At 44.8% G+C, this 24371-nt stretch overlaps 1 protein-coding gene across 1 annotated transcript in view; it reads right to left on the bottom strand.

Moving 5' to 3' along the window:
• Positions 1 to 24371, bottom strand: part of Fbxo42 (F-box protein 42) — a 60749-nt gene that overhangs the window by 17585 nt on the left and 18793 nt on the right. The window contains exons 2-4 of the mRNA XM_021200007.1: positions 21582 to 21848; positions 16979 to 17095; positions 7717 to 7851 (exon numbers count right to left, since the gene is read on the bottom strand). Of these exons, the coding sequence (XP_021055666.1) occupies positions 7717 to 7851; positions 16979 to 17095; positions 21582 to 21831 (502 nt within the window). The 5' untranslated portion in view covers positions 21832 to 21848. The remainder of the gene's footprint in view (positions 1 to 7716; positions 7852 to 16978; positions 17096 to 21581; positions 21849 to 24371) is intronic.

Raw genomic sequence — 24371 nt, 5'->3', positions numbered from 1 at the left:
CCAGAGATCTAGAAGACATAAGTTATAAAGGGAAGTGGATATTAGCCCAGAAACCTAGAATATCCAAGATACAATCTCCAAAACAAAAAAAAAAAAAAAAAAAAAAAAAAAGACCAACCACAGGGCTCATCCACCTCCCAAGAGCAAGTGATCCTTTCCACAACAGACTGAGTGAGGCAAGTCTTCAAACCAGCACGCTGAGAACGCTTACGTGAAAAGCACCTAGGGGTAAAGCCTGTGTTTCCACAATTAGAATGGAGTTCTACAACTTCATAAAAGGTTAACATCCAGATGGCACCGGAGACACATAAGATGACATACAAAATGAAGTTCACTGTGTCCTAAGGCACGGGACAGTGCTGAATGACTTAGGAGTGTCACTGCAAAGGGAACCCAAGAGCCACCAGGAAGATATGATAAAGACTTGAAAGCGGGGGACTCTGCTTATTTTCAGTGACACTGTGGGATCTTGAATAAGAAAGAATATAAAAGGCTCCCGAATATGACTAAATGACTCAGAGTCAAAGGATGATGGGAGGAGCCAATGACATTTTAGTAACAGACATTATTTGGTAACCACAAAAAACCCTAAACCAAACCAAAGCAAAAAAATAAAACAAAACCCTAAAAGTGGAACTGAGTCTTCTCATTCACAAATAAAAGTAACGGATAGCACAATGGGATTAAGGGCTGGAGAGAGAGCCCAGTGGTTAGAGCAGGGTCTGCTCTTCCAGCACTCACATGGTAGCTCTGAGAGGACCCTGTCCCTAAATAGACAAAGTAGAAAAGGCAGATTCAAACTAACCCTAAGAGGACCTTCCTGCACACGGCTGTGTCTTCTGCTTACTGTTCTTTATGTCGATGGCCATGTGCACACACGTGGAGCCAAGAACTGGCTGTCCCCTTCCACCATTTGGGTATTGACAGTCAAACTCTGGTCATCATCTTGGTACTGCAGAGCTACCTAGCTGGGCCCATTTGTCTCTTGAAAGTACAGATCCAGGAAGCTGGTGAGGTTGCTCAGTGGTTAAGAACACTTGATGTGGCAACTACAAGGACCTGAATTGGTATCCTAGGTTCATGTAACAAGCTGGGTAGTCTTAGGAGCACTAAAATCCTAGTGCTGTGGAGGGAGAGGCAGGAAGACTATTGTGGTTGGCTGGCTGCCAGCCTACCCACCCCCACAAAGTGAGCTTCAGGTTCAGGAAAAGACCCTGCCTCAAAGGCAGAAAGTGATAGAGGACACATGACACGCTCCCCTGGCGTCCATCTTTGTATTCACATGTGCACATATACATATACCACTCACCCTCCAGATCCATCATCCCATCCACAACCCCGCACATTAGAAAAGTCAGTCTCCTTTGGGACTAAAGACTTGACACCTCTATATGCAGAGCTATGAAGACGGCCTGCCATATGTATATATGTAACACTGCTGAGGAGTGTATAGTCTTTCTTACTTCTCTGCACAGAGAGCTAGGAGGTCCACAGAAACTATGAAGTCCAAGGACACATAGTGAGAGTGTGGGTCTGAAGTGAACAAACAAGCAGGATACAACTCTTTGTCCTTGGGAATAAATTCATCTAAAACAAGATTCTGAACCCACAAGCCAGTCCTGGGAACTCCACATGAAGGTGCAGAAACTGGAAGATCCTATGGGAGAAAGTGGTGGGAAAATCCACTGATGCCTAGGGCCATGTAAGACATGCTGGGCTAGCGCCCCAGGGTGACTATTCAGAGACTCCATCAGCCAGGATTTAGAGCTGCATCTAGCTGAGGGACCATGTTTCACCAACTGAAACCCTCCCCGTTCTTGCACATGAGAGCAGGGTGATCTTTAGGAAGTCTTGAAGGCAGAACTCTCAAATGCTAATGTAATAGTTTTATCTTGCATTAAAGCAATGGGAAGGGCAGTATGACTTTCAGTTGTTATTAAATAGGTGCTAGAATCAGCTTCAGTTTGAATTACAGGTAATTTATTTGAGAAACTGGCTTAAGCATTAGTATTTTGAAACACACACTTAAAGAATAGCTTCTGTACTCTGGGAATTAAACAAACCTCATTAAGAATTAAGGTGCCACCTTTGTACAATTCTAGAAGGAACTGTTCAGCAAAGACTAGATCTACGTTCATTCACAAGCCCCAGGACTTGCAAGGACTCCTCCTGTCCCACCCTCCGCAATTTCACGAGTGAGAAAACAGTCAGTACAAAGGCTGCCCCAGTCCCCACTGCCCAGCAGCTGGCATCCACACCACTACTCCTATCAGTGGGTGTTCAACTCCTCCATGTGACAAGTCTCCCTCTCTGTCTGATCAGTTACTTCCCCTAGAAGGCCACAGTCACCGGCATGCAGACAGGCTATAAAGTTATAGTGATGGCTGGCCTAGTACTCACTATGCAGACCAGGCTAGACTCAAACTTGCAGTGTTCCTCCTGCCTCTGCTTCCCTAGTACGGTTCCATCATACTTGGAAAATACACTGCCATAAAACAGCAACTAACCTCTCGATGGGCTGATGGAACACATCTTTAATCCCAGCACTTGGGAAGCAACAACGTGGATTTCTATGAGTTCCAGGCCAGCCTGGTCTACAGGGTGATTCCTAGGTCAGCCAAGGCTGCATAGTGAAACCCTGTCTCACAAAACCAACAACTGACTGGTGGTGGTGGTGGTGGTGGTGGTGCACTTCTTTAAATAATCCCAGCACTCAGGAGGCAGAGGCAGGTGGATCTCTGAGTTCATCCTGTCTCAAAAAATCAGAAAAAATAAAAAAGAATCAGTGGCACCCACTGTCCTTCCAGAGGGCCTGAGCTCAGTCCTCAGCACCGACGTGAGGCGGCCTTTTCGCTCCATCTTCAACACCTCTGACCTTCCTGGGTAGCAGCACTCAGTGCACAGATCCCCACGCTCCAGAGACTTGGACAGACGTAAGCAAAGTAACTCTAAATGCACACACCTGCCCTCTCAGCCCCCACGCCATGTCGCTGGGCACCTTACTTTCCTACCCTACAAACCACAGGGGGCACTCTAGCTGATCCCTAACCTTCTGCTCATACCTTTCTGAACCGGCATCATTTCTCACCCAGAGATCACTGCCAGCCCCTTGCCCAAGGACACATCTTAAGAGATGCTGGAGGCTGTTGTTCTTATAACAATCACGTTTTCACTTCCCTAAACAAGTTTGGTTGACCCAACTGCACTGGATGTGCTTAATCGAAGGTAGGCAAGAAGTATGACAGGAGATGTGTAGGCAGAAGTGTGTCAGGATGTATGCTTGCCTCCTATTGGACAAAGTGGGTTGCCTTTACAAGGCTAATGTAGCTCATGGCCATTTTATGGGAACTCTGGAACAGACCTGGCCAGAATCTATCATCCTGGCCAGTATTTCATTAAAGCTTGCTTCAGATTTAGTGGGATTAATAACATCTGTAATCTTAACATTCAGGAAATGGAGGCATAAAAATGTTCAAGTTCAACCTCTGCAACAGGAATTAAGGTCAGCCGAGGCTACGTGAGATCCTGTGTCATAAAAGTAAAATAATCAAACTACACCTCTCTCTACTGTGTATCCTACTCCCAAAAAAAGGTTCTGTTTTGTATCTAGCTGCACAAGATGTGAACCTGAGCCTTGATTGGTCCTCTCTCCTATATTCAACCATTCAAATGTATTTCCATGTAAAGATCCAGCCAGAAGTCATCCACTTCATCCTCTCTCTACACCATAACTCTGACCAAGTCTCACACTGCCTTTACTGTGGTAAAGCCTCCAGTCTGTTCTCTTTGGTCCACTTCCTTGCTTTTCTGATACCCAGGATCAAGAACAGCGTTCTTTGAGATTTTTGTTTTTGTTTGATTTGGTTTTCTGATACGGGGTTTTTCTCTGTGTATCCCTGATTGTCCTGGAACTCACTCTGTAGACCAGGCTGGGCTTGAACTCAGAGATCCACCTACTTCTGTCTGGGATTAAAGGCATGTGCCACCAGCTTAGTGGAGTTCTTTGAAACCTAAATTAGATCTTTATACTCCTCTCTTGAAAATCCCAAAGTGAAGCTCCATTTCAGACCTGGTCACGGTTCTCTCCTCTACTCACTGTGGTGGTTTCAATGAGAATGGCCCCATAGGTGTGGCCTGTGTGTTGAGGAAGTGTGTCAATGGGGGTAGTGGAGTTGAAGGTTGGAAAAGCCCAGTCTCCCTGGGCCTATGGCTCAGGCTGCAGTGGTCCTCAGCCACTGTTCCAGTACTGTGAGTGCTGCTGTGTTCTGCCATGCTATGATGATGAGGATGAGGATGATGATGATGATGATGGACTAAACCTTTGCAACTGTAAGCAAACAGCCAAAGTGTGCTTTATAAGAGTTGCCTTTAGTCATGGTGTCTTTTCACAGCAATAGCACGGTGACTAAGACACTCACGATGTGACACTCATTCATCTTGCTTTTGACTCATGTAATACATCTTCCTCTTTGCTGCCCAAGGGTCTTTGCATATGAATTCTCACACACTTCTTCAGTTACACAGTGTCTCCTGATGACAACAGCCGTCTCTTTAGTGTGTACGCTTCTGCTCGGTTGCTGTGTAATTTTACCCTGGCCTCTGCTTTACTACTCCAGTCTCAGGTTCACGGCATGAGCACCTCCCTTCAACCTACGTTTACCTACACCACAACAGGCCAGTCACACACAGCACCACACACAAACAACTTGGGTTTTGTTCAGAAAGATCCCAGGGTTCAGGTAGAAAGCGGTTCGTACTGGGATTCAGGAGAACACACACAAACATTCGTTTTGTTTTGTTTTGTTGTTTGTTTGTTTGAGACAGGGTTTCTCTGTATAGCCCTGGCTGTCCTGCAACTCACTTTGTAGACCAGGCTGGCCTCGAACTCAGAAATCCACCTGCCTCTGCCTCCCGAGTGCTGGGATTAAAGGCGTGCGCCACAACACCCGGCTCACACAAACATTCTTTCAGGGAATCTTTCCAGGGGAATCTCAGCCTAAATGAGAATTTCATAAGATTTTTTTAGCAAACAATTGTTTGAATTTTTGTTTCTGTTTTTAAATAGTTATCTATTAGTTATCAGCCAGGTGGTAGTGGCATACGCCTTTCATGCCAGCACTCAGGAAGCAGAAGCAGAAGGATCTCTAAGTTCGAGGTCAGCCTGGTCTACAGAGCAAGTTCCAGGCCAGTCAGTGCTACAAAGAAACTGTCTTGGGGAGGAAAAGTATCTGAAAAAAGTCCCCTTAAAACACTAGGTTCTAATTAAAAGTTAGGGTGAGGTAGCAACTTGAGTCTTTTAAATCACTTCTACAGAAAATGACTCTAAACATTCAGTAGCTTGTTTTAAAAAGGAAACAGGCATAGTCCTATCACATGACAGAGGCAGAAGATCAGGAGTTCAAGACCAGTCTGAGATACAAGAGACTTTGTCCCCAACAGTCAACCAACCAACCAACCAACCAATCAATCAGCCAACCTAAAAAGAACTGTCTCAATGACTACTTGTAAACTCTGAACTACCAAACCAGCTAGCATGGAGATTTCACAGCACTGCCTTTACACTCAGTGGGTAGCAGGCTGGAGAGACAGCACATTTTGCTTATGCAGAAAACTGAGTATGGTTCTTAACATCCATGCTGGTTGCTCAACACTGCCTCAACTCCAGCTCAGCAGATCTGACCCCTTCTGGACTCTGTAAGCACGGGTGCTCATAAACACAAACCCTCCCTATGCTACATAATTAGAAATAAAATAAATTTTGTACAACAACAAAAACTTAGTGGTTTATTAAAAAGAATAAAGTTTCATGTGTATCTTAAAGAAAGTTGTTGTGAAGGTCCCCAGCCCAGAGCTCCATTTGCAAAAGAAGAAACAATCCCCATGGCAGGTTAGCAAGGTGTGCAGGGAGGTCACATGACAGCAGAACCACTGGTGCTGAGACTGGGGCAATCAAGGCTGCTCAGCAGTGGCACCTCAGCCGGATGCCGGGTATAGTGGCCACAGGGTGCTACACTTTAAAGTACCTATTTATTTAATGTACATAGGTGTCAGTGTGCATGTATGTCTGTGCACTTTGGTGTCAGGTATCTGTGGAAGCCAGGAGAGGGTGATGGATCCAGAGTTATAGACAACTGTGAGCTGCCATGTGGGTGCTGGGTCTCTGAAAGAGCAGCAAAGCTCTTAACCTCTGAGCCATCTCTGCAGACTCATTTCACAATCTGTGACTCCAGGGGCTAGAGAGATGGCTCAGAGGTTAACAGCGCTTGTTGTTCTGACAGACTGGGGTCCAACTCCCAGTGTCACATGGCGGCTCACAACCATTTATAACCCCAGTTCCATGGGAGCCAGCAAGCATGCACATGGTTCACACCCATGCACATAGGCAAAACACATAAATACATTTTTTTTTAAGAATTTGTGGCTACAAACACTTATTAATTAATACTTTATTACATGTAATAAGGAACAAAGGGACTAGAAAAGGAGTTCTCACTAAGCATAAAATCCTGAGCCCTAAAAGAGTAGCATTTAGCCATACTTCCCACTTTTATACAGCCCTGTACAAATCCCAGGCCCGCCCCCAGTGCTCCAATAGCCCTGTGTGCACACTCCTGCTCTAACTACTTCTCTGGGAGAGGATCTAAGCCTCCGGCCACAGTCACATAGCAGCAGCTCTGTAAACACAGGGAGCATGGCTGGCTTTCCCAGCCTTTAAGACGGGATGATGCAGTCCACACTTGGGAGAGGTGCGCTAAGTCACCGTCCCCGAGAGCAGAGAGCATGCCAGAAGCTCCTGTCTCCTCACCAGTGCCCTCCCTAAAAGGCCAAGCGGACCCAACCTTAGCCAACTAGCAAGGCAAGGTCTATGTAAATGACAAGAGCCCAAGGAAACCCAAGTCTCCTTAGTGCTGAGACTCAGCTCCATCCTCAAGACGCCGAATGAAGGATGTTAGGGGAAAGCCTGCCAAGGAATCTAGCAGAGCATCTCATACCCCAGGGGCTCAACTTCTCCATGGCACCAGCACCTCCAATCTTATGACTGACACTTCAAATTGACCGGACAGTCTCACAAGTGCAAAAACAACTGTTTTTTTGTTGTTGTCTTTTTAAGGAAAGATTAAATCAAAAGGAGAAAAGGAATCCATTTTCCAGCGTAATTCTGCCATCCTGGGACTGGATAGGAATGCATCTACTATGAAATCTTCCCACACTCCCGAGTAACCAGCAGAGGCACGTCCCATACACTCCCCGAATATCTAAGCTGGCAAGAACAACTGTTATTCAGAGACCTCAGCCCTGGGACAATAGCTCCTGTCAGTCAACTATGGTTCTCACGACTCTGTTCTGTTCTTCAACTTCATTCCAAACACAAATCACACCTGTGTAAGTACCTGAGAAAACCACACCGTGGATTCACACAGTGCCACAGTGACAACACACACAAACTTTGTTTATCAGAATCTCATCATGTAGCCCTGGCAGCCCTAGAACTTTCTATGCAGACCAGGCTGACCTCGAACTCACAGAGAACCATCTACCTCTGCCTCCCACGCGCTGGGATTAAATATGTGCACCACCTATAATTTTACTTTTACTGCAAAGATTTAGATGAGCATATGACCCTAGGCATGTACACAGCAGATGTGACAAAGAACATGGGGCCCTGGTAACATATGCCCTTTGTGAGAAGCCAGGGGTCAGCAGCCCTTCACTTACCTGAGGCCAGTGGTCGAATCCACTCTTTGCTATTTAGGTCTAGCCTCCAGAGGTCATTGAAGGCAGCATTGCAACTGCTCTGGGTACAGCCTCCAAAGACATACATAGACTGATTGGCATCATAATAGCACGCACCTAAAGGGGCAGAGAAACACAACAAACAAGTGACTGCGCCTTCATTTTCAGATATCGTTAACATTTAACTATAACATTTTTCCCCCCGAAACTCAGTTATTCTTCACATTCAACAACTCTGAACCGGGCACCAAAGTTCTCTCTTTAGCAGCTTGTCTTCAGCCTGATCAGTATCTTATTATCACTGCAAAAAAATCCCAGAGAGAAGCTGCGAGCATTTCTATTTTATTATTTAAAAAAATTCTAAACATTTATTTTTATTTTACATGTATAGGTGTCTTTCTTGCATGTATGTCATGTGCATCATGTATGTACAGTGCTCATGGAGGCCAGAAGAGAATGTCGGACTTCTCTGGAACTGGAGTCAGACAATTATTAGCTGCCATAAAAATGCCAGAAACTCAGGGCTGGAGGGATGGCTCAGTGGTTAAGAGCACTGACAGCTCTTCCGGAGGTCCTGAGTTCAAATCCCAGCAACCACATGGTGGCTCACAACCATCTGTAATGAGATCTGATGCCCTCTTCTGGTGTGTCTGAAGACAGCAACAGGGTGTATCTGAAGACAGCTACAGTGTACTTACATATAATAAATAAATAAATCTTTAAGAAAAAAAAAAAAAAGAAGCCAAGAACTCAATCTTGTAGAAGAGCAAATAGCACTCTCTAACAGACAAGCCATCTTTCCACACCAAAACAGTCTCTGTCTGAGCTCAAAGCACACCAACAAGGACATCGCAGAGGGAGACGGCATAATTCCAGGAAGAGCAACTCGGTGGCATTCAGAGGGAAGCATTTTTCAGTCTGGCTAGTGTAAAACTACATCCTGTGCCCTACGGCAAAGGGTTCCAGCATCCACAAGTCTTTCCTCTGTCCTCCAAGGACTTTTCTCTGAGCTTTGTTTTTCTTTTTTTTTGTTTGTTTTTTGTTTTGTTTTTTTGTTTTGTTTTTTAAAGACAGGGTTCCTCTGTATAGCCCTGGCTGTCCTGGAACTCACTCTGTAGACCAGGCTGGCCTCGAACTCAGAAATCCGCCAGCCTCTGCCTCCCGAGTGCTGGGATTAAAGGCGTGCACCACCATGCCCGGCTTTTTTTTTTTTCAAAAATGTATATGAGTACACTGTAGCCATACAGATGGTTGTGAGCCACCATGTGGTTGCTGGGATTTGAACTCAGGACCTTCAGAAGAGCAGTCAGTGCTCTTAACCACTGAGCCATCTCACCAGCCCCGAGCTTTGTACTTCTAAATGTAACCTAAAGCACAAATCTTTACATAGAAACACAACAACATCAAGTGTGAAAACAATTGTAACCAGCGACGTGAACACCATATGGACACCACTGCACCTAAATCAAGATGGATTCTGTCAAGTACAGCAAAGGAAACAGCAGTTCAGGCCCAAAGCAACTGAAGGAAGAAGCAGAGGCTACTTGAGCCACTAGGCATGCTGTTGGTACAGGCTAAATCAGGATAGTGAAGACCCTGAAGAGAAACAAGGCCACAGAAGAGGCACAGTTAGCTGATTCCAGGCTCATCCTAAGAGCATCCCCAAGGAACCCAGAAAGACCTAATCCTGTTCAGCTGAGAGGCAGAAAAGCTGAGCTCTGTCCCTAGGACAAGATGAACACAAGCCCTGCAGCCTCACATTACCACCTGGACTCCAGAGAGAGACGGAGCAAGGTTCTCCGTGCCCACATCATGCACACAGGCAGGTGGGGGAGTTATCTCTCCTTTCTCACAGAAACCCAACAGTTGGTACCATACGAAAGGAGGGAAAGAGTAAAGAATCCATTATCCTGAGACGCTTGTACTTGGCTGCAGTTTAGTCTTGTTCCACACTAGGTCTCTGCAACTGCGATGCCATTTCCTCAAGTTCAGAGGAAGGGAGATATTCAAAGCCTGCATTTGCTGTCCTGGTTAGTTACAGCGATGGTGTGCACCGGCTCTGTGAGGTGCTCCGTTTCTCTCATTCAGCCAGCTGTCAGGCCTCTAAGTAAGCTTGTTACCCAAGCCACATCAGAAACCAGCTGAATAAAGCCATGTGCTTCATTAGTGCCCCAGTAATCCCAGTGAAGGAGCAAATGACCACATGGCTGCCACTGCACTGACCACAAAAATGCGGCACTACGACACATTGGCTCTCACCATCGCCCAGCATCCACTCCAGTGACACAGGAGCGCTTTAAGTGTTCTGGGTTGTTGTTGGTTTGTTTTTGTTTGTTTGTTTGTTTTGCGGGGGGCAGGGCACGGGGCGGGCGGCAATTGCTTATTTGTGGACAGAATCTATGTAGCCAAAGCTGTCCTGGAACTCTGTACATAGACCAGGCTGGCCTACATCTCATAGATAGCCTCCCGCCTCTGCCTACTAAATGCTGAGATTTAAAGTGTGTACCACCATGCCCAGCCAGCCTTTAAATACTAGATACTTTACTAATACTTTAAATCCTTCTGGGGCTGGTGAAATGGATCAGCAATTAAGAGCACTGGCAGTTCTTCCAGAGGTCACGAGTTCAATTCTCAGCAACCACACAGTGGCTTACAACCATCTATAAAGGGATCTGATGCCCTCTTCTGACACGCAAGTATACATGCAGCAGAGCACTCTACATCATCTGAAACTCCAGTCCCAGGAATTTGATATCCTCTTCTGGCATCCGAGGACATTGAGTGCACATGATGCAAAGACATACATGCAGGTAAACACCATACATACAAAATAAAAATAATTTAAAATCTTGTAATAATAATTCTGAATCTATACTAAATGAGTTACTTTGTCTTCACCACAAGAAAGTCTATTTTAGAGGGCTGGAAAGATGGCTTAGCGGTTAAGAGCACTGATTGCTCTTCCAAAGGTCCTGAGTTCAAATCCCGGCAACCATCCATAACGATATCTGACGCCCTCCTCTGGAGTGTCTGAAGATTGCTACAGTGTACTTACATTAAATAAATAAATCTTTTCTACAAAAAATAATGAAGTCTATTTTAGAAGTAGAGTCTAGCATGTTCTATAAAGCAAGTTCCAGCTCACACTATGAGCTCCTATCTCAAAATAAAATATAAATAAATAGAGTAAAAAGTAGAGTCTACTAAAATTCCATTGCTCACATAAGCGGTTAAGTTAAAGGGCTTGAGAGGAAGGAGGCTAATTCCCAGTGCTTCACCTTCATGTCCATTAGGGATATTCAGCAGCTCCAGGTTATCTTGGTCTCACTCTGCAGCCCAAGCTTGCTTTGAGCTTGTGGTGAGCCTCCTGAGCATTAGGAGGAGACGGGTATGGCTTACCCACCTGGCTCGTCGCAGACTTGGAATGGACGAGCAATTCCAGTGACAGAGCCATCGAGAGGAACTACCTGACAGTCCTCTAGAGCTTCTGAAGTGTCACTGCTGTTCATTACAGTGACACCTGGAAACGTAAGCCCAGGCCAGCTCAGTGGGTAAAGGTGCTTGTTGTCAGGCCTGATGACCCAGGAACTGCACGGCTGTGTGTAAAATAAATGATGCAGCAAGTCCCTGATTTCCATATACGATTGTAAAGTCCAGCTTATGTCGCCCTTCATCTACACAGCTTCCCCCCTGTAGCCAAAGAGCAGAGTGCTTTATTTTTCAAAGAGATAGCAAACATTCTTCTCCTCTTTTTGGATTGAAAACCCAGCCAGTTGGGCCCCATGAGGTCCTTCACATGTATTTTAATCCTATACTAAAATAGTGCAGGCTGCACTTTCCTGCTTTTCTTTGAACAAACAAAGGTTTCTGAAGCAGGAAACAGGGTGGACAGTAAGGTACTGAAACATGAGTGACAGAGCTGAGTTTCAGTGACCAGTGAGGCTGGGCGAGAAAAGAATCAACCTGGAAGACAATGTTTAGAACTCAGATCTAAGAGAACGAGAACACATCACACTACTGGACAAGAAGCACGCTTAGTCAAAAAGCTCAAGGACAACACAGTCCAAAGAATGGATTCCAGGCCAGCCAAGGCTACATAGCAAGACTATCTCAAAATCCAGAAAGAAAATAGGAATTCAAACAATCTAGCAAGCACCCCATTCACTCTGCTTACTGCCAGCTTGGATGAGACTGTGTGGTGACAGCAGCAGGAACGCCCCACGAGATGAGGACATTGAGCAGGTCTCAGTCCTTCCCATCCTTGCTATTTTCTCACGTTCTCCACCCAAATAGGTTTTCCTTCCATAACATCTAGACTTCTGGAATGTCGAAGCAGTCAGAGCTCACAGCAGTGTGAGTGAATACCGCACTAAGATCGGAGAACCTGTGTTTCCCACCTGTTAAATTCACAAACTTGTACACAAACAACTATAAAAAAGACACTTATCTCAAGTTGCCAACACTATCCAGGCAAAGACATAGCCGATTTAACTGCACACAAAAGTCAACAGTTCTCCACAGACCACAACAGTTTTCTACTGAATACAATCATTTTAAGTGCAAGATTTTCAGGAATCTGGATTTCTACAGTATCTGAACAGTTTCCAAATGTTCCCTGGGTGAGCAGCACACTCTTTAACATTCAGACTTTCAGATGTTAAACTTCCTACTGTCACCAGGGAAAGGCCCTGAGGCGTTTATCCCATGCTGGAAGAAACGATGCTGTCATGTGTCTCCCAGCTACAAGCTGGAACATATTTGATAAGGCCTGTAATTACATAACTCAGGACAGCCAAGGGTGGGAATCCAGCCTGGGCATGCAGGCTCCTGCAGGTGCCAGATCAGCAGTGTGTGGAACTACCTGACTGTATGAGAAGCCTATACACTTCAAGGCTTACAATGTTGGGAATTGGCTATAGTAATCTGACGAGAGTATCCGCCATTAACCAAGGCTGTCATGATTAGGCTTGCAGACATTCACCAAGTGAAACTTCACCTGCATTTTCTGTCCCCAGCTTTTAACATAGGAAAGATCTTGTGCTTAACATAGATTTGTTATGCCTATGGCTTTCTAAGTCTCCCCACCTCCCGCTCTCTGTGTGTGTGTGTGTGTGTGTGTGTGTGTGTGTGTGTGTGTGTGCGCGCGCGCCTATATGGAAGTTGGATAGCTTTCAGGAGTTGGTTCTCTCTGCTGTGTAACTGAACTTTGGCTTTTAGGCTTGTTGGTAGGGTACCTTTCCCTGCTAAACCATATTTGTTGCTGTTTAAACCTACAAATCTTGACAATTATTAAAATCTGTTAATACAGATGGAGGAGATGCTCAAATAGAATTTAAGGATTCACTAGTAGATAAGCTTAGGAGACATCAAGACACAAACCAGAACTTAACTAAGGGAGCTGTATGGTCTGCTGGCCAGGCCTGTCACAGGGTCACAGCCAATGTAAAGTCCTGACACCCTCAGTTCTCTTCTTGAGAAAAGCATAATTCTGTCAGATGAATGACAACGATTTGAAAAAGAACACTGGTGTACTAAAACAATTCTGCCAATACTTTTTGAGTAGACGTCCCATCTGCCTAAGTGGCTAGACTTGCAGTCTTCTGACTCTGTCTAAATTGTTCAAAGTGTGAGTGGGGTTGGGGGAGAGGGGTTGGAACCAGAGAGAGATGTAAGGATGACAGAGTATGTGAAATGCTAAGACTAAGTAAGATGCATATGAGCTTCTGTTTGAGGCTGGCTCCCCTTGGAGCATTAGCCACAGCCCAACATTCATTAAGGAGCTTGTTCCTTTATTAATCTCCAAGTCTGTGGAGTGATTTCTCATTGGAAAGGCACAGTCACTCTAGAACTAGCCATGGACTACAACTAGGTGCTAAGTACAAGGATATCTACCATGTAGGACCTGTCCTAAAGGGACAAGCACTGGAGGAGACATTATGATGCTTTCTCAACCATACTTCATAAACAATTTGCCACATACATCTTACAAATAAAGTAACTGGGTAAGAAGCCCAAGGAACTTGATTCCCAGATCTTTGCCGTTGGCTGACAAAGCTATTTTTTTTTTTTTTTTTTTTTTGAGACAGGGTTTCTCTGTATAGCCTGGCTGTCCTGGAACTCACTTTGTAGACCAGGCTGGCCTCGAACTCTGCCTCCCGAGTGCTGGGATTAAAGGCATGCGCCACCACACCCCGGCCTGACAAAGCTTCTTGAGGGAGGCTGTGAGGGAGGTGCCTGTGTTCAGAGAAGAGCAGAGGGAAAGTAGTCTCCACAGCGACGAGGTCAGGGCAGTGTGCCAATGTGGCTTTTTCTGTTGTTGTAGGAAGTAGGGTCTAGCTTTAGTTCAATGCAGCTTGAGGTGGAGAGACGAAAGAGGACTCTCAGAAGGAGAGGGGCAGGACCCCATTCATACTTTTGCACCACAAGGGGGAAGAGAGGGATGTACTGAGATGTAGCTGAGGTGCAACGATTGAGAAAGGGAAACAGGAAAGCTCTGAGGCACAACAGAAACTGCCTTGTTGTTTTGTTTGACACAGAATCTCAGGTAGCCCAGGCTGACCTCAAACTCACTAAGAAGCCAGGGCTGTCCTTGAACTCCTGATCCTCCTCGCTCTACAAAGTACAAAGATATACTAACACATCCAGCTTTGTATCTTGAGGGAAAGAATTGAGAATGAATCCAATACTGAGAGACCGTATATTTAAGATGATGGAGACATTCACTAAATTAAGGAAGGGAAACGGTTGAGGGTGGGGGCTGTGCTCCACTTTTAGCTAAATGAGTACGAACATCCAGTATCTCCATGGTAACATAAGTGAAGAATTAAAAATGCACATCTTGAACCAACATGAAGTAGGGATAAGAAAGAAAACTGATGGATCAAAAATAGACACAGAATAGAGAAAGGAAGGAATCAAGGGGAAATTAAATCCTTTAGTTTTCTTTTAATTTTAAAATTACATTTATTAGCTAGGCAGTGGTGGCACACACACCTTTAATTCTAGCACTTGGGAGGTAGAGGCAGGCAGAACTCAGAGTTTGAAGCCAGCCTGGTCTACAAAGCAAGTCCCAGGATAGCCAGGGCTACCCAGAGAATCCCTGTCTCCAAAACTAACAATAACAAATTTCATCCATCCTTCCTTCCTTCTTCCCATCCACCCATCCACCCATCCACCCATCCATCCATCCATCCATCCATCCATCCTGTGCACGTGTGTAGGAATGTACATGCCAAGGTGCATGTGGGGAGGTGAGAAGACAATTCTCTCCATCTACCATGAGGGTTCTGGTGATCAAACTTAGGCGGTCAGCCTTGGCTACAAGCACCCTTACCTGTTGAGCCATCTCACCAGCCCTTGAATTCTTATTTTTTATTTTATTTTTAATAATTTATTTATTTATTTAATGTATGTGAGTACACTGTTGTTGTCTTCAGACACACCAGAAGAGGGCATCTGATTCCATTACAGATGGTTGTGAGGCACAATGTGGTTGCTGGGAATTGAACTCAGGACCTCTGGAAGAGCAGTCAGTGCTCTTAACCACTGAGCCATCTTATCTATCGATCTATCTATCTATCTAGATATTTGGTTTTTCGAGACAAGGTTTCTCTGTATAGCCCTGGCTGTCCTGGAACTCACTTTGTAGACCAGGCTGGCCTCGAACTCAGAAACCTGCCTGCCTCTGCCTCCTGAGTGCTGGGATTAAAGGCGTATGCCACCATGCCCGGTTGGTACACACTTTTTGTTTCGGAGACAGGGTTTTGCTAGACAGCCCAGCTGGTCTCGAAGGCCTCCTGTCCCACCCCAGCCCCACCCCCATGGCAGATTCCTCTTGCACTGAGCTGGCAATGGCTCTACCAGCTCAGCAGCACGGGGGTAAACTGTTGGTGTTTCAACATGGGGCAAGGCAGTTCCACTCCATTATTCTCTTTTTCCCATTAGGGGGAGGAGCTATAAGCCACAATGAGTGGAGGTCAGAGGACAACTCACAGTTAACAGACAACCAGCAGGAGTTGGTTTTCCTCCTCCATGTGAGTCCTAGAGATGGAACTCAGGTGACAGCAGCATGACAGCAAGTCCCTCCACCTGCTGAGCCACCTCGCCAGCCCTCAACTGCTCTTGTAAGCCCAGTGTCCTTCACTGTCACACATTCAGATCTGATTTCACCAAGTCCCATAGGAGACTCGCAGGTGTCCCCTCCTGAGCAGCACAAGTGAACGGGTAGCTCCCCAGGAGCTGCGTGGGACACTTCATTTGTCTCCTTGGTCTACTTTCATCCAACCCCAATGCAATAAACAAGTCATACTACTTCTGACCATCTCCAGATTAGTATAGCAAGAGACCTGGGGTAGGTGGCACTGAAGGAGCCTCGCCTGCAGTGATTACAACTCCTGGCAATCTCTGTGTGACCAAGAGAACGGAAAGGAAGAAATGCACTCACTTCGAAGATTATGAAGACTACCCTGGCTTCTACCTCAGACACCGTCTCAGCTCTACAGTAAGCAGCTGACAGTGTGACTGGTTCTATCAAGAAGTCCATGAATAAAACCTTAGGCCTCTGGATGACGGAGGTAGCAATTCTAGGAGACATTTCTACACCAGAAATCACGGCCATCTCTAAAGCCCACACCTTCAAGAACAGGTAAGAAATACTGTTTAAACTGCGAAGTTTTATTTATTTTTACTTTTTGGTTTTTCAAGACAGGGTTTCTCTGTGTAGCCCTGGCTGTCCTGGAACTCACTCTTTAGACCAGGCTGGCCTCGAACTCAGAAATCTGCCTGCCTCTGCCTCCAGAGTGCTGGGATTAAAGGCGTGCGCCACCACGCCCAGCTAAGCTGCTAAATTTTAAAGTTGCTTTTTGATGGCGTGAGTAACCAATGCATGCGCCTTCCGACCAAAGTTCATCTCTAGCTGGTATGGTGGCACATGCCCAAAACCATCACCTTCAGGAGCCTGAAGCAGGAGTAGAGTCAAATAAAAAAGCACAATATGAGATTAACAGCCCTAGTACCTTATCTGCTGGGTGTCAGGGGCTGAGCCTGGGCCTCCTGGGTAAGCACCCTATTGCTGTTCTGTATCAGTCCTCACCACGCACCTACACTCACTTCCTCCTAACCCTGCTAGAAACCCTCATTTCACAGTCTCTTCATTTAGAAGCCAGACAAAACGCATGCCTCCAAGAAAGTTCTAGAGACACAGCACATGCAGTGTGGAACTTGGTTTCCCAATGTGGATACTCACTGTGGGAGAAGCGCTGAGTGATGGGGGTTCCAGGATATGGGTAAGTCCGGCTCTCCCACTGAATGTTTCCTTCCTGGACAGCCTTCATGAAACCATGGTAACACTGGTGGGCCACACCTAAAGATGAGAAAAACCAAAGCCCTCAGCTTAGATACTAACTTCAAAGGGAAAAATTATTAAAATTGTATCTTTTAACTGCTTTCTCACTTGTATATTTTGCAGGAAGTCCAAATTTCTCATTTCTGTTCAAAGAAAGGAAACAGAATCAAGGAATGTTAAAATTGAAAGAACTGCATTTTGGGCTGGAGAGATGGCTCAGCGGTTGAGAGCACCGGATGCTTTTCCAGAGGTCCTGAGTTCAATTCCCAGCAACCACATGGTGGCTCACAACCATCTGTAATGGGATCCAATGCCCTCTTCTGGAGTGTCTGAGGACAGCTATAATGTACTCATACATAAAATAAATAAATAAATCTTTAAAAAGGAAGGAAGGAAGGAAGGAAGGAAGGAAGGAAGGAAGGAAGGAAGGAAGGAAGGAAGGAAGGAAGGACTGCACTTTATCAAGCCAGAGGAAGTTGAGAGGTGTGTGTGAGGTTACTGACTCAGATCAGGTGATAATCCTTGTCCCCGTGGCTACCATGAGGCAATGAAGACAACTGGTAGCATTTACTGCAAAGCAGAGTGAGAAGTAACTTATCTCTGAAGGAATATGATGAAGCAGTGTCTACAGCATAACAGCAGCTGCCGTTAGATCATGGAATTCTCCAGTTAAGCGAGTTCATGAAAGTAGATTATTACATAATAGATTGTGAGATGTTGAATATATGTCCAAGAACTGACTCTTAAAAGTTAAGCACTTGGGTGGGCTGGAGTGATGGTTCAATGGTTAGAGCACTGGCTACTCTTCCAGAGGATCCAGTTTCACTTCCTAGCACCTACACAGAGCCTGTAACTTCAGCTCCACAGAATCCAATATATGCTCTGGCTTCAGTAGACATCAGGCACACATGTGGTACATAGACATACATGCAGGCAGAACACAAACATACACACACCAAACAAATAAAAAGTGAGTGTTTGGAGCTTAGGGGATGGAGGCTCAGTGCAGCAGTTAAGGGCACTTGCTGCCTTACAGAGGACCCAGGTTCTGTTTCTGTTGGGTGGCTTAAAACCATCTGTAATTCCAGTTCCAGAGGATCAATGTTGTCTCCAGGCCTCCACAGGCACCTTCATGTATGTAGTACATATACATACACTGAAGGCACACATATATAAACATATTATTAATAAACATCTTGTTTAAGTTAAGAGCTTTCCAGAACTGTGGTCCCCACGTTTAATCCCCGCATTTAGGAGGGCAGAGGCAGGTGGAACAGTGTGAGTTCTGGCCAGCCAGGCAAGCATGTTGAGACCCTGTCTCATAAAAAGATAGATAAACATAGGTGAAGAGCTTTACTCCAATGTTAATACATATCAGTATACACTGTGTACATCTGTAGTATGGACACCACCGAGACTGAACCCTAATATAACAGATGCTCTCTTGGTGGTAATGATATGCCAATACAGGTTCACCAGCTGCAACAAGGCACCACTTCATTGGGCAGTGCTGGCAAGGAAGGAGGCTGTTTCTGTGCAGGGCACAGGTAGATGGCAAATGTCATACTTACCACTATTGGTGGTGAACCTAAAAGCTCTCTAAAAATAGAGCATTATGCTAGGCTACAATGCCTGCACTCAGAGAACTGGCATGTAAAATCATGAGTTCAAGTCCAGCCCAGGCTATATACAAAGCACATGTGCATACACAGCGGATTTTAAAAAGTAAATATTCATTAGACATGGTAGTTGCATGTTTTTAATCCCAGAGACAGAGGCAAATGGATCTTTGAGTTTGAGACCAACATGGTCTACAAAGCAAGTTCCAGGACAGCCAAAGTTATATAAAGAAACTGTGGGATTTTTTTTGTGTGGGTTTTTTTTTTTTGGCTTTTTTAATCAAGCTTCTAGAACAATCTACTTTTTCTAAAATATTCATCCTAATGAATAATTTCACTAAAGTCATACTTCATTTGCTTTTGCTTTTATTTTCTTTCTCTTTCTTCCTTCCTTCCTTCCTTTCTTTCTTTCCAAGACAGGGTTTCTCTGTATAGTCCTGGCTGTCTTAGAACTCACTCTGTAGACCAGATTAGCCTTGAACTCACAGATCTGTCTACCTCTGCCTCTGGAGGGCTGGAATTAAAACCATGAACTATGTAAAGCTATTTCTCCAACACACCTCTCTCTCTTTCCTTTATGTTTAAGAATATATTAAAATATCTCCATTATCCCCACTTCTGCTTCAGAAAAAATTATTTTGAAAAAATGAAGGTCGGGCTGGAGAGATGGCTCAGCGGGTAAGAGCATTGGCTGCTCTTCTAAAGGTCCTGAGTTCAAATCCCTGCAACCACATGGTGGCTCACAACCATCTGTAATGAGATCTGACACCATCTTCTGGTGCTTCTGAAGTCAGCTATAGTGTACTTACAGATAATAATAAAGAAATCTTAAAAAAAAAAAAATGAAGGTCATGAGCAGATGAGGAAGACACTGCAAGTCAGCCTCTGGTGCCCACACTAACAGGTACATACAACACACACACATACACACAAGTACATACAACACACACACGTACACACATACGCACAAGTACATACAACACACACATATACACACAGACACACAGGTACATACAATACACACACATACACACAAGTACATACCACACACATACACACATACACACAAGTACATACAACATACATATATACACAGACACACAAGTACATACAACACACACATATATACATAGACACAGGCACATACAATACACACATATATACAGACACACAAGTACATACAACACACACACATATATACACAGACACACAAGTACAAACAACACACACATATACACATAAGTACATATAACACACACATATACACAGACACACAAGTACATACAACACATACACAGACACAAGTACATACAACACACACATATACACAGACACACAAGTACATACAACACACATACATACACAAAGACACACAGGTACATACAATACACATACATACACACAGACACACAAGTATATACAACACATACACATATACACAGACACACAAGTACATGCAACACATACACATATATGCAGACACACAGGTACATACAACATATACATACACACATGTGGGGAATTGCAGGCTGGTATCCAGTCGAGCTGAGGTCTGAACCCCGATGGTCATAATTCACCTACATGACACGGTAGGCGTTCTCTCAGGCTCCTGGAATTTTGGCCCCTGCCTAAGGTACCACCTTCCACAGCCCACACAAGAGAAGCATGGTCAGTAGTCATGTAAGCAATGGCCTAAGCTTCTGACCTTCAAACTAAACTCCTCCCCAGTTACCTAGCAACAGTGAAGACCATAAAAGGGGCTGTCCAGCCCCACCTCTCTCTCTTACTTCCAGCTCTGTTGCCTCCCTCTTACCTCTCTCTCCCCTCTTTGTCTTCTCCTCTCCTCTCTTCCTCTTACTTTTTCTCTAGTGTCTGTCTGTCTGTCTGTCTGTCTGTCTCTCTCTCTCTCTCTCTCTCCCCCTTCTCTCTTTCCCCTTTCATTTCTATAATAAAACTCTTAAACCATAGTCTCTGCTCCATTAAGACCCGCTGCGCACTCTGGTCAGTGTTGGGAACTCCTTCCCTCTTCCCTCTCTCCTGCAACCCTGGGGCTACAGGATGTCGCCTCGGGGTCCCAAGTCCGGGGCTGCCCCTTTCCACCCCGCTGCATGCATCAGGCATGCTCACCCAGGGCCATGTGGAAAAGTGTGCACCTGCCCAGAGCACAGGAACTCTGGCCGGACGTTAGGCCCCTTTTCCTTCCCCCTCTTCGCCAGGGTCTCCCCTTTATTTTGTTCCCAACACACAGAGACACACAGGTACATACAACACATACACAGACACACAAGTACATACAACACATAAACATATACCCAGACACACAGGTACATATAACACACTCATATATACAGACACAGAGAACAGACACACATTCCAGGCCTACAACTGTCGCTGTAACTCCAATTCTAGAGATCTAATGCTCTCTTCTGACCTCCACATGCACCAGGCATTGTACATGGAGCATGGATATATGTGCAGACAAACACTCATATACATGAAATACTAAATTAGTATATATCTGTTCATAAACTTAACCAAGACAGGAAGAAAAATGTGTTAATTTATCTAATACTAAATTCAAATTTTATAAACACAATGTCTTTAAGAAAAGAAAGAAGGGAGAAGTCTAAAATTAAATTGCTCAATAAAAATGGAGATAGCCAGGCCTCTGTGGCTAAGAGCTCTTGCTGTTCTTCCAGAAGACTGAGTTCAAGCCCAGTGCCCACAGGTGGCTCACAGATCCTGTAACTCAAGGTCCAGTGAACCTGATACCTTCTACTGGCCTCCATAGGCACCTGCACACATGTAACATACACACCCATGGAGACAGACAGACAGGCAGATGGACACACACACACACACACCCCTCTTTAAAACAAGTGTACCTTTGATAAGCCGATACCACTGTTTGCAGACCAGAGCTGCAGTCTTGTGTTCCTGGTATGGTGAAAGGAAGGACAGAATATACTCCAAAACCTCTTCCGGCAGCTCAGACATGGACCTATTATGTCTTGTCTCCTCAACCTCCAACACTGGGTGGGGGTCCTCATCTTGCTCCATTGTCCCTTCCACTGCAGTTTCTTCTTGGTCCACGGCCATGAAACTGTCATCTTCACTGTCCGAGGAGCTGGCCATGACACACACTTGAAGCTCTAGTGGGTAAGAAGTAAACATCAGTGTACAACTCTCAGAAGCACAGGAGCAACTGAGCACCTGAGCTGTTCACGGTCTCCTTCCCACAGCATGAAGCTGCTCCAGCACTTCCCTGTAACTAGTCGGAGCCATATTAATCTGATAGGTAGAGTTCCAATGCCAAGCCCAGCACAGCCTCCCTCCCCCTAGAATGGCACACAAGTCCCAGTATAACCTTCGAACAGGAAGATTGGGGTGAGAAAGAAGGCTCAGCAGTTAAGACCACTTGCTCTTCTAAAGAGCCCAGGCTTGGTTCCCAGCACCAGTCACTCACAATAGCTGAACTAGATTTCCAGGGGACCTAGCACCATCTTCTGGCCTCTATGGGAACTGCACATGTGTAGTAGGTAAACACTAAAACACATTAAAAATAAAAAACACAAATGCCACCAAGTAGACATGGTAGCACAGACCTCTAATTCTTTAATTCTAGCACAAGGGAAGCAGAGGCAGGTGGATCTCTGTGTCTTTTAGACTAGCCTAGAGTCTACATAGTGAGTTCTAGGCCAACCAAGATGACACACAATGGAACCGTCTCAAGCAAGCAAAGACAACCTGGAAAACCTGTTCTTTCATAATTCTTTTTTTTTTTTTTTTTAAGATTATCTTAAGTACACTGTAGCTGACTTCAGACACACCAGAAAAGGGCATCAGATTTCATTACGGGTGGTTGTGAGCCACCATGTGGTCGCTGGGATTTGAATTCAGGACCTTTGGAAGTCAGTGTTCTTAACTGCTGAGCTATCTCTCCAGCCCCTCTTTCATAATTCTTTAACTCAGAGATCTGACTAATATCTGTCAGTGGTGCAGGGAATACCTCCCACTGACAAGGAAAAACTAATTCTGGGCCCTAGAAAAGAATAGAAGAATGCTGGAAGGAAGATATGAGTTAAAAACCAGAAGCTTGGGGGCTGGTGAGATGGCTCAGTNGGTAAGAGCACCCNACTGCTCTTCCGAAGGTCCGGAGTTCAAATCCCAGCAACCACATGGTGGCTCANAACCATCNGTAACAAGATCTGACACCCTCTTCTGGAGTGTCTGAANACAGCTACAGTGTACTTACATATAATAAATAAATAAATCTTTAAAAAAAAAAAAGAAAGAAAATAATAACTTTTCTAAGAACAGGCTTAGCTGACTAAACTGTTAACCATAAAACAATATGGACAATAGAAAACATGATAAACCTAGGCAATAAAAACAAACAAATATACCCAAATGCCTAACAACAGAACCAATGATATGAACTGTCATTCGTAATGGAAACCCATGAAGTCAGGAATGACAGGCACATGCCCCACATCTCTCAGAAGAAATACTCAGCAGAAAGGGCAGAGTACATTCTGCATGACAATTTATGTCAGAGCAAAGCTAATTCATGCCACCGTAAGTGAGGACAGTGATTAATATACAAAGTTCCAAAGTGCTGGTAAAGGTCTGTTTCCTAATTGGGAACTAGCGACAGTCTGTGGAAAAGCCATGGGCTGTGTACTCATGGACCTCACAAGAGTTAGTCAGAGTATGTTCTTGTCAATAGTTATTTCTAATGGAGATACTATAGATTATTTAAAATTCCCTCTATGCGAAACTCTAGTTCCAGAAATCTCTAGAAAGAAAATTCTGTCTCATACACAAAGGCAAATAAATCATTTGCATGTGCAAAGCCTAAGGTAAAAACAGTAAAACTGAGAACTGTCATTTATATAAGAACAGGTATGGTGGGGCACACCTTTAGTCCCAACACTTGAGAGGTAAAGAGGCAGGAGGATCTCTGTGAGTTCAAGGCCAGCCAGGCTACTCAGTGAAACTGCTCAAAAAGAGAATTATGTTCCAGTTTGACTCTGAAAGGAGAAGGTGCTGAGCAGAATTAGGACTACAAAGGTTCAGTGGGGAGTAAATTTTCTAAGGGATGTAAGGAAGAGGACAGAAGATCCGGGTGCCAAGCTGACAGGCCTCTCTCACAGAGCTTCCTGAGACAGGCAGTTAGATCAGGTGAAGGATGGAAGGATGGACAAGACGAAGCTCCTATATCACACTGGCTGGGGACCACTCCAAGAAGACTTGGCTGCAAAGCTCTGGCAGACTTTGAAGAGGCAAACACAGAGCTAGACTCTCCACAGGGAATGTAGCTTTGTTTTGTTATTGTTGTTGTTTTGTTTAATAGTCTTTGTTTTTTACGGGGAGTGGCTTTTGGAGATAGGGTTTCTCTGTGAAACAGCCTTGGCTGGCCCAAAACTCATTATGTAGCTGTTGACCAGGCTGGCCTTGGAGATCTACCTGCCTCTGCCTCCCAAGGGCACCATGCCCAACTCAAGTTCTTCAAACACAAGTGTAAACAACATTAGGCTTAGCTGGGATTTTTGTTGTTTTTTTTTTTAAAGATGTATTTATTTATTATATGTGTGTACATTGTAGCTGTCTTCAGACACTCCAGAAGAGGGTATCAGATTTTTGTTACGGATGGTTGTGAGCCACCATGTGGT

The sequence above is a fragment of the Mus pahari genome, chromosome 6 (genome assembly GCF_900095145.1).
Source record: "Mus pahari chromosome 6, PAHARI_EIJ_v1.1, whole genome shotgun sequence".
Classification (NCBI taxonomy): domain Eukaryota; kingdom Metazoa; phylum Chordata; class Mammalia; order Rodentia; family Muridae; genus Mus; species Mus pahari.
Note: the sequence above shows the minus strand (reverse complement) of the source record. Positions and strands in the feature narration are given on the sequence as shown.